This window comes from Cydia pomonella, chromosome 11 (genome assembly GCF_033807575.1).
Source record: "Cydia pomonella isolate Wapato2018A chromosome 11, ilCydPomo1, whole genome shotgun sequence".
Lineage (NCBI taxonomy): Eukaryota > Metazoa > Arthropoda > Insecta > Lepidoptera > Tortricidae > Cydia > Cydia pomonella.
Window position 1 is genome coordinate 13,317,584 of NC_084713.1, and position 11,628 is coordinate 13,329,211.

General features: G+C 37.9%; 2 protein-coding genes across 2 annotated transcripts; one reads left to right on the forward strand and one right to left on the reverse strand.

Annotated features, from left to right (window-relative positions):
* Positions 1-2,165: 2,165 nt before the first annotated feature.
* Positions 2,166-9,324, reverse strand: LOC133522887 (beta-secretase 1-like). The gene is made up of 9 exons (XM_061858348.1): positions 8,994-9,324; positions 8,791-8,910; positions 8,153-8,305; positions 7,567-7,741; positions 6,703-6,953; positions 6,465-6,536; positions 4,203-4,310; positions 3,806-3,922; positions 2,166-2,548 (listed from the first exon to the last, which is right to left on the reverse strand). The coding sequence occupies exons 1-9, from the start codon at positions 9,126-9,128 to the stop codon at positions 2,243-2,245; spliced, it is 1,437 nt and encodes a 478-aa protein (XP_061714332.1). The 5' UTR covers positions 9,129-9,324; the 3' UTR covers positions 2,166-2,242.
* A 347-nt stretch (positions 9,325-9,671) lies between these two features.
* On the forward strand, positions 9,672-11,473 carry LOC133522888 (threonine aspartase 1). Its single transcript, XM_061858349.1, has 4 exons — positions 9,672-9,891; positions 9,969-10,097; positions 10,182-10,996; positions 11,179-11,473. Exons 1-4 carry the CDS (start codon positions 9,864-9,866, stop codon positions 11,335-11,337), a joined length of 1,131 nt encoding a protein of 376 aa, XP_061714333.1. The 5' UTR covers positions 9,672-9,863; the 3' UTR covers positions 11,338-11,473.
* The last annotated feature ends 155 nt before the right edge of the window (positions 11,474-11,628 follow it).

The following is an 11,628-nucleotide window of genomic DNA, read 5'->3' on the forward strand; positions in this document are numbered from 1 at the left end:
ATACAAACTATGCCTTAAACAGTTTTTTGAGAAGTCTTCACTATGACATTGAAGCATCAAGGCGGTTTGTTTACAGAGGCGTACCGCGAAACGCGAAATTCGAAATTTTTATCCGCCTCTTTATTGCTGGAATAATATATGCAAGAGTGATAAAGAGACAGATAACGAAATTTCGATTTTCTTGTTTCGCGGTAGGCGCTTAGTATGTGCTAGTGGCGCCCCCACGCAGTTTTGCATAATATCCCCTATTCTTAAAATAATCAAATATCTAAGAAGTCAAACGAAGGGGCAGCTATGGGTAATACGTATCAAATTATATAAAAATATTTTCCAGAGGAAAATGGGGACTACGTTTGTATGGATAGTGGCCGTCCCCTTTCCTCTTAAGAGTGTCCCAAGCGAACGTAGCCATGACAACGAGTTACAAGAAAAAGTTGATTCACCCAGGTACACCTAGAGAATAGTAATTTATTGTTTGTATTCGACTAGTCAAAAATAATGAATAGGCGGGTCCACACAGAGCGAGTATACGCGCAAGGTAAATTCCTAGTGCACAAAACGGCTAGTGTAGACGTGACGGTGTGTGTCGCGTTTTCCTACCGACGAAAACGCGACACACACCGATCTATAAAGCTAATACTGTTCAGACATCATAGATGTCTATTAGTAAAATAAAACGGATGAAGGTCGGAATATTATCAATGGATTTAGGTGCAATAACAATCGAGATTATGTGAAAAATTTACATTTCTTAATTGAAAACACGTCTAGAATTACCTACTCTCACTATAATGATCTAAAGATCTTAATTCACAGAATTAAAATGTGACCGTGCTAAAATTCAGTTACCTAAGGACTAGCTAATATTATCAGACTTATAATTAAAATTCGCTCTTTCAGAGCTGCCTCATCGCAATAGACAAAGAAATAATACCTACGCCGCGCAAAAGCATAGGAGAAATGTAGCTTTGGTTTTGGCAACTAAACTAGATGGAGTTGTACAAAGTATTAAATATCGACACGGACAAAGTGCCAAAAATATGTCGCTGTCAAATTGTAATGAGTCCGCCGTTTACAAACGTCGTCGTAATTTTACACAACCTTATTACCTACCCGTACATTAAAGTAGCGAGCACATACATATTATTGGCACTTTGACTGTGCAGAGCGCCTAACACAAACCACATTCGACGTGTTGCCTCCCCGTCACACTTACGTACGAATTTGCAAGTGCGACAGAGAGGCAACACGTCGAATGTGGTTCGCGGTAGGCCCTCTGTGTATCATTGTACAGCGCGATCTACATGTATTCAGAATTACCTACACACAGTGAGCAGACGGTACGTTTGTGGACGCGTAATATCTAAACAGACCTACCTAACTAACCGACTAGACCTACCGCGAACTACTTCGTTTATTTGCCGCTCGAAAATGCAAGAGCGATGGAGAGGCAGATAACGAAATTTCGATTAGGTTATAGGTATTCGCGGCAGGCCCTGGGCGCCTTAAACACATTCCTCCAAGTTGTGCGTCTAATTAATTTCTTTGTCAATACGGTTCGTCACTATACACAATGAATTTATAAACCGTTCGTAAATTATACAAGGTAGACCAAACATGCTTAACATCAAACACAGTCGTTCGCTCTGCCTTATTATCCATAACATCGAGAAAACAAGCATATTATAATATTTATAATAGTAGGCGACTGAGCATTATATTGGTAGGTATTACACGAACTAACTTAGACAATGAGCACTATTATTTTCAAACACACACCGAAACTCGGGGCCGCGGAGGGTTACTTTTATGTACCGCTATACTTTTATGTACGTAGGTACTTAACGAAATTAATATCTAGGAGACCGGGCTTTGATCGGTATAACATATAAAAACTCAAAATTGCGCATTTTCCCAGAGATAAGACTTAGCTAGATCGATTTTCATAATACATAATACAAGAAAAGTTGTCAGTCAAACTTGAAATTAATATGTAAGACAATATGGTTTGAATATCTACTATTTTGATGTCGAACATAACAACTCTATTCCATTTGACAATGGTTTAATTTAAACCACCATTGAAATAATTAGTACTTAATAATGTGTAGATTGTGGACCTTACGAGGATAGACGCCACAGTAATTAAAATAAAACAATGCCAATGCAATATCACACACTTACGAGTAAACAACCACTTTGTGACCATCATAAAGTTTATTTTACGAAATAACAGTTACCATCACGTCTCTTGTTCAACCAACGCTGCCGTCGACAGCGAGATCTGTTGCATCCTCAACGGCTTCTTACAAAGCGCTTTAACACAGGGGGCTAAGAGATACACTAAAACTCCCGCGGCGATGATGGAGATCGCGCACAGCGCCCACTGCGCCGCGCGGATGGAGGCCGCCGTGTCGGCCGCGGCGCGCCGCAGCCGGCACGCGGCCGCGAGGGGCGCGGGCGCGGTGCGCGGGCCGGACACGCGCGCGGGCGAGCCGCAGTCGGATGTTTGCCAGCCGATCCAGCCGGCTGATCTGTTGAATAGCACCTGAAATAGGTAACATACCTACATTTTTGTTAAGGTCCGACCGAAGTTTCGGTTTCGACATGTTTCGGCATAAAAACCGAACCTTCCGCCAAAACTAGAGCAAAAACGAACCTTCAGTTTCGGAAATAAATCCTGTTTCGGTCGGTTATCATTATAAGTTTGGCCCTCGAGTATCGTTATTTAAAAAGTTGCTGTTCACTATAATCATGAATTTTGAAAACCCGGCTCTTGTTGGTAGCCTCCTATAATTTCCAATTCTAATTCTAACACAGGCAACTGTGTTTATAAAGGACCATGGGTGAATTTGTATGGAGCCTGGTCCAAAAACCAACAGAGATAAGAGTTAGGTTATTACGTAGGCATTTCTTAGTACCTATTTTAATGGGCACCAAACGGAATTCCATTGCAGAACTGAATATTGGTATTTTAGTCAGAATGTCGTCACCCTTATTACCTAGGCAATAGAGCCCAAGTAAGTAAATGAATTGCTGCAGGGCAGATGTTAAGCACCGCCGAGAGAGCGCGGCAAATGGTTACTTACTTGGTCTCTATTGCTTGGGTGACGACATTTTGACTAAAATACCAATATCTGCAATTCCAACAACTCCAAAAAAAATTATGAACTTTTTCTATGGTTTCCAATAATTCCACTTGGTATCCATATAATGTAATATAGTAGATAAAAAGATCTATTAAATGAGATAACTCTCAACTCTGTTGGTTTTTGGACCTTTTTGACGCATAGTCCTTTACTTTATTTTGTACAACTTTCAAATAAACAGATCATCTATAATAAACATCAAAAACTTAAGTATTTCTTTCAGTGTTGGGTCAAAACTTACAGGCAATTTTTCTTGTACGAGTATGGTGGGACTTAGAGGAAACAATATTCATCCAGTTTCTCCGTCATTATTTTGATCTCCTGATACACTACCATTATGTGTTTACTTTAAGGGCTTATTTACACGGTGCGAGAACTCGCATGCGAGTTTCATTACATTGCGGTATTTGATCGGTCGGCCGAATTGGTTGTAACCTCAATAGTCCGCAATGTAACTAAAATTGCATGCGAGTTCGCGTGCCGTCTAAATCGGCCCTTACTTGTTAAATAAACTCCACCTCCGTCTATTCTTTTTCGATTCGATTAATCGCGATTTCGAAAGTCTGACGGTCGAAATTTCGAAACACCAAATTCGATTCATATTTATCGCGCGAGATTTCAAAGCGCCAATCTTGGTTCGCAATTGCTTTCCTTACCTGCAGCCCCTCCATAGCGGTGTAGCCCAGCACGGTCTCGGTGCCGGCCTCCAGCCCCAGCTTGTAGCACACGAAGTCCGCGCCCGCCTCGCCCGCCGACACCACTCGCATGTAGTTCTAACGACAAACACGAAAAATATGTTGAAGACCTTAGTTTAAGTAAACTATTTCACACCACGTACAATAAGAAAACACTGGAAACGTAGACCACAGTCATATTTGGTCATAATTTCTATTTAAACAGAAATAACTCCAAAGATTACATTAACTGAGACGTGACTTTTCTTTTTTTATATTCCGTACGTTGGTAGGTTTGGACAGTTTGGAGCAATGTAACACGGTCTAATAATTGGGAGTAAATAATGTTCCCAAACAAACATTTTTTGACAAACGTTACCTGCGGCGGAATTTCGAGTGTGAAATACTGATTATCCGCGTCGACGCTCAGCAAGTCTATTGCGATCCACGGCAGCGACCATTCCTGCGGCTGCGGCCAGCACCCCGCCTGAAATAGTTCATTGTGTGTTACGGTAAACAAGAATTCACGAACGAGGGCTTAATTAACACGAGTTCGTAATTTCTGTACAGCCCGTGGCACACACAGTGTAATTTCGGACGTACATTACAGCCCTAGGTGGAAATTTAGAATTTACGAACCGCATCGTCTACGTGTAATAACAGCTTTTACGAGCAAGTATGATGAAAAGTTTATTAGTTTTATTACTTTACTTGTTTAATGTGCTGTATTATTTGTATTGTTTCTGTATTGAGGTGCGCAATAAAGAGTATTTGTATTGTATTGTATGTGATAAGGCATTTTAGTATGAAACATTAATTTTCCATGAAAATAAATTTTATAATAGCTTTAGGAACATAAATGTATGGAATAAACTATATCTTATAATAGATGTGACTTCTATTCGAAAAGTTAGATAAAGATAATTTATTATTCGAGTAGGCATATTACAATGCGCTTATGAACGTCAAAGAAAGCTACACCGGCTCTAACCCTAAACCCCTGACCCGAGAAGATTTAAATCCCACCTCAATTGGAGGAGGGTATCCCAATATGGACAGACAAGAAACTCGGCGGGCCACATCTTTTCAAAACATTACATCTTATAATTAACATGCATTAAATAAGAAAAAATAAAATTTAGTTTACTATAGAAATCATGCAATTACATACAGTAGCTACTTTTCTTTATAGAAATTTGATTTAAAAAATATATACATATGTCATATCAAATCATATTACAAATAAATAAATAATAAATAAATATTATAGGACATTATTACACAAATTGACTAAGTCCCACAGTAAGCTCAATAAGGCTATTACAAATACTAGCTCTTTCCGAAAACATATCGAATTCTTACAAAAGGAAAAGAAAAATAAAATTAATAAAGAAATGAGAATATACATTATATAAATCTGACTGATTGCTATAAAATATTTGATGTGCTTGCTTTGATGCTTTCTTACCTACGCTGTGTCACCTATAACTCTACACATAATACAATGATTTTAATTCCTACTATGTTTTTACAGTTTTTGGTTTGGGCCAAGCATGTTTGTCTATCAAGTAGTCTTCGACTCTGTTGAGCTGGCAAGGGTTATCTTAAAGCATCGTCAGGTAACTTGTTATAAAAATGAATGCATTGTCCAACGAGGAGGAGGAGTACTAAAAAGAAGTCTAGACAACATAAATAATACTATCATAGATGTATTGGGACGCTACAAAATATTTATTTCTTTGAAAAGTTCTCTTAATGATTCACGTGCTCTTAAGTTATATATAGAACGAATGGCTCTCTTTTATAAGACAAATATAGTCTGTATGTCAGCTGCTTTGCCCCAAACCAGAATACCATATGACATTACACTATGAAAATAACTACAAAAGACAAGGCGAGCTGTCTCAACATTGGTCAATAGCCCGATTCTCCTAACGGCGTAAGCGGCCGAACTTAATTTGTTTGCTAGCGTTCTTATGAGGACTCCATTGTAGATATTGTCCAATGTTAAACCAAGAAACAGTGCTTTATCTACCATCTCTAAGCATTCATTATTCAAAAGTATCTTAGTCTCGACTGGTTTTTACGTTCGGCAAAGAAAATCTAATACTTTCTGATGGTTTCTAATGGTTTTCTTAACATTAAGAAGCAAATTGTTATTAGTAAACCAGTTAAGTACATCAACGAGTGTGCTATTCATTACACTGTAATCGGTAGATTTCCGATCAACTTTAAAAAGGAGTGATGTGTCATCAGCAAAAAGAACTATTTCACAAAGGTTTTCTACTATACATGGCAAATCATTTATATAAACCAAAAACAGGAATGGACCCAAAATAGAACCTTGTGGCACTCCTAATTGGACTACAGTTAGTGACGTGAAAGACACTTATGCAATGCACACCCATTTTGTCAGTAGAAAAAGACGCAAAGTTCACATTTTTATGAGAACCAAATTCTTTGCGCCTACATTTTTTAAATTTGACGCCTTTTTCTACTGAGAAAGTGGGTGTGTCCGAGTACAGTAGATACTTCAGTTGCAATTACTACTTTGGGAAAGATAATCTGCTTTGTTTGCTTTCGCAACACTAATTACTTTTATGCGTTTTCGTAGGACTTACGAGTAATTTATCTTACTTACCTCTCCGTGATACCAAAATTCATCTGAAATCACATTTGTCTCGGGGACAGCATTTCTTATTTGGCCAACAATCTGTGAAAAAATAAGAAAATATATTTAAAAAATTCCATTGAAGGGTTTAAGTAATAATATGTATTACTACATACATATTATGTATGTATTAAAATGATCAGAGATACCTGATACTTTTTTTAGGTGCTGTATGCATGCATTTTGGCTGATCACAAAATAATCGTACCTCTCTAAAAACAGTGTCGGGCAATCTAATGTTCGTAGTGCCGCTATCTACGATGCTCTTCTCTTCGTTGAGTTTCAAGCATATCTCATTATTGATATCTGTCGCCACAGGACTTTGCGTGGAAACCGTATCATTCACGCCTGTAGTTTGATCTATCACTCGGACAGACAACACGCCTACTTCGTACCACCGTTGACGGAGAACTGGTGTTTGGTATGTCCGGTTTTTATTTTTGTTTTCAGTGGCATCATCTGAAAACAATGTTTAAATATCACAAAAAGGTAAAAAAATATTTTACCATTGCTACAAAACGACTGAAATTATACCTAACATCAGACTGTTTCATCATTGTTTCAACATTATTGTAGATTAATGGGCGCTTTTATACATCGTATCTTATAGTTTCGGGAGCCCTTACGGATACACTTCAACCCGTAGGGATCTTTTGAGCAATTCTCCCCTTAAGATCCTTCAACTAGTAAAGAGCTTTTTCAACCATCTCGTTTTGAATTCCTTTGGTTCCAGATAGCTTGCTCCAAAGTCCTTCATTCTTTGTCAGGCAAGAGCGTCACAAATTAGGTGTCTTAGCCTCTTGTCTGTGTATGATAAGATTGATAAGGCTCTGTGCGTGGGAATACTGGGAATTTAAATTTATTGTTTTAAATGTCAAGGTCACTTTATAATGATCAAATTTGACAGACCGCATACGAGGGGTTAGTGTTAGTATTCGTTATCTTCGCCACACATATTTATACATTCTCCAGTCCTCTGTATGATTGCGACAATAAACTGTGATGTTGCTGTGGATTTATTTTTTGAAAAAGCATGAAGATAACCCATCAAGTACAAATTAAAATTACTTACCAAGCATTTGGAAGTTTCCATAATGAGTTGCGTTAGTAGCACTTTTGACCCCACACAGCTTGAGTTGGAATGAAATGGGTTTCTTGAGAGTGCGGTCCACGGAGTCCAACCAGGACTCAACAATAATATTCTCACCCCAAGCTCCCACAGGTAGGTATGCCAGGCCTAGAAGACCCTAAACACAAATCTTTAGTCATCACTTAGCTCAGCATCAGCTATTAATGATTGTTACAATAATTAAAACCAAAGGCTACTTGGTGCCTGTTAAGTTTTTTTAAACGTTCCATACAACTAATTCAACCCCCCTGCTCCGGGTCGTTCCTGGCGCAGAGGTTGTCCATTGCGGTTCAACACGGAAACGTGGCAAGCGTAATGTGCACCTTTGCGCCGGGAATGATGCGGGGTGGGTTGTTCGAATAGTTTTTATGGGTTAGTTTAGGTTTAGTTTTTTAATTAAAAAAAGCTAATTCAAACATTCTTGTTAGGTTTTCATTCTATTTCTAAGGTAAGTTGAAATTTAAAATACAAAACTGAATTATATTAGCTTTTTTTCAATTAGTTTTATAAATAACATGTTAACATGTACCTGCCATCCAGACCCATTCATAAAGAATTTATGGCTTTCTGTAATAAGTGCCAAGTCTGTTCTCACTTCGGGAATGTTTGGGAGTGATGGGAACTGCACCCAATCTGATGCTAGGTGTCCGACCCACATCCCTTGGGAGTATTTGGCTTGCACCTGTAATATTGAACAAACAATTTTAGAGCTTCAAGACTATCTTTAATTATTAGCTTCTTCTAGATAATATTAGCAAAGCTGATTAAGCCAACGTCAGGGTGGACTTTTGACATGATATTAAGGGTCCCCAGCAAACTTGGTTCTCCATACAAACATAGTTACACTCTCATTTTAAAATGACTACATAGATTGCTCTGAAATTTTGTACTACAATAAGATTAGGTAGGCCAGGGCTATAATAGCGACTTATTTCAGCCCTAGATATATCTCATGCCATTGAATGTGGTAAGTTTCATTACAATCTAACACATAGTTTTAAAATGTATGGGAAGGTGAAATTCAGCCAAGCTTGCCGGGGACTCTTAAACAAATGCTCAGTTTGAAGTCCAGCCTGTTGGCTTGTTGATTTTGTAAAAGTTATTTTAGAAAGCCACTATGTCATATGTGGGTTGCAACCCTCAATACATAAATATAAGAATCCATACTTTTTTGCCACTGTCCCAAATGGTGCTAGATTCATTTGCCTTGAAGAATGACTTGCCCCCTTGACGAACTTGCGATGCTATAGCCAATGTAGTGCTGCCTGTGTCAACTAATAGATTAAACTGAAAGCAAAAGCAATAACTTTATGGTAAATGTACATTTAAAATTAAATTTCTCTTTTGCATTGTAGGTTCAATTTATTTACTTTTTGGGGAGGATGACCTAAATTTACTTCTACTGAATATGCTTGGCCTGCGTCTCCGAAGAGATTGAACTCTTCTCCAAGCGTATGACTCAAAGAAACGATCACCACAAAACCGTGAACAATGTTTCGCATCATCTTAGCACTATTTAAACGTAATTTTATGGACTATCCAAAGAGAGGCCTCATTCCTCTCTTCTTAAATTATGGATCATAATATAATCAATTCCACACTTCATATTATACGCTAATAAATTCCCAAAGTCATCGCGCAGTTTGTTTATTTATAGAAATTATAGCATTAATCCCGTGCCAAATTTCCAAAGCAAAAGCATTCTGAGTATTCTGACACTTGCTTGACGTTTAGGGGCCGGCATTGATTCATGGCAACATTTGTCCTATTTTCAATACATTGCGGTATCATGTCACTAATCGATTGAAGCCGTTGAACCCAAAGAGCATCCTATAGGCTGAACCTCTTACCTCAATAGCCGACAATGTATTGAATTTCGCATTCGTCTGTTTGTTAGTAGACCTTTCAAAAATGTTTATTACAAAAATTACGGGCGAATTGTAACTAGAATTTAAAACAAAAAATAATTAATAAAAAAAGAAAAATTGTATTTGTAGCTGTGATTTGTAGAAAAAAAAAATTAACCCCTCCTCCCTATGCCTCCTCCCCTTCCTTTCTCCTGAAATAATCAAAACTTCGATAGATAGAATAAAGCGTTTGTTGTTAATAACGTTAATAAAAATTAGGGATGGGCATTTATCGTTTTACAGCTAAATACCCATACCAATGAAATACAATAGCGAGTTGGTTGATTCTGTGATTGTGTTATATTTGTATTAGCTTAGGATTTTGAGTCTAAAATGAACGGATTCATAGCCGTACACTGCGGTAAGAAAATGAGCAACTTAAATATGATATCATTCTTCAAAGTATCGTCATTTTAACATTTGAAAATATGTATTTAGGTGCCGGCTATCACAGTGATAATTTAAAAAAGGAATATCAGAAACTGTGCCATGTAGCTTGTAGGAAAGCAAGTGAATCACTCAAGCAGGGAGGCAATGCTGTTGATGCCATTGAAAAAGCAATAATAGGTAAGAAACCTTCCAAATGTCACTGGTCTATCGTTAATTTTGTAAATTACTTGATTAACTTAATGTAAACTTCTAACGTTCCAGAACTGGAAAACAGCCCACTGACCAATGCTGGTTACGGTTCAAACTTGAGTTGGGATGGTTCAGTTGAATGTGATGCATCAATCATGAATGGCCAGACATTACATTTTGGTGCATGTGGTGCAGTTTCCAATGTCTGGAATCCAATTACATTGGCAAAACAACTCTGTGTGAAACAATGTGACAGTCTCTCCCTAGGCAGAGTGCCCCCTTGCATCCTCACGGGTAAAGGCGCCAAACTCTGGGCAAAGAGAATGGGATTGGAAATTGTTGATGACCGCAAAATGATTTCAGCTAGAGCTTACAGGAGCTATAAGCATTGTAAAAGAAAACTCAAGAGGTATTCTCTGCAAAATGATATAAAATTCAGTCCCCTAGATACTGTGGGAGCTATTTGTATTGACTCTAATGGTTTAGTGGCTGCTGGAGCTAGTTCAGGAGGAGTATCACTGAAACATGAAGGTAGAGTCGGGCAAGCAGCCTCATTTGCTAGTGGAGTATGGGCAGTTACGAGCAGAGACGGAATCCAACAATCAATAGCATCTTGCACTTCAGGATGTGGAGAGCATTTGATAAGAACACAACTAGCAAAGAATACAGCCGAGAGTTTGTTAGAACCATCACCAGTATTAGGCTTAGATAAATGTTTGAAAGAAAAGTTTTTAGAATCCCCATATTTGTGGGATGTGGGGCAACGGCTGGGAGGGACTTTGGCTTTACGATTTGACCCCCAAGGTGGAGAAGGAGAGGTGATTTGGGGACACACAACCAAGACAATGTGTGTTGGATTTATGTCTACCGAAAGTGATAGGCCAAAGGTAAAAAAATATTAAGTAACTACATACTTTAATATTAAGTAATAAACTAATAACATCATCTACATAGAAGTAATAATTAAAACATAGTCCCAATGACTGGCCTTTGTATGCCTGTTATTTTGACATCTTTTTAGTGATGAAACTGCAAATTCTGTATATCTAAATATATTTTTCCTTTACAGTGTGTGTTTTCTTATCTTCCGCAAAAAGTGACACCTGGGCAAAAAGCAGTGGTCTCCGGCCATCCTTTCACAGTACCAGTGCATCCCAACCCTGTAGTGCAGTGGGAGATCAAAACTGACCCCCACTTGATTGAAACTAATCACAATGGATCTCTTTGACAAACAGTAATGGTATAGTTCCTCTGACAAACTAAGTATTATGCTTCCATTATTAAAAAGGTATATTCAATAAAAAAAACTAGTTAATTACTGTAGCATGAAAAGTGAGAAAAATAAATGGTTACCATTAGAACAATTGTTTTTTTTTATCACTATAGTAACTATGAGGAAGACTGGGGTTCAAATCAGTTATTGTGCTGACTGCTGACAAAAGGATAGTTTGACTGTACGGAAAGATGGACAAATATTCGTTTTCACAGTAATGACTACAAATCCCTAATAATTATAATT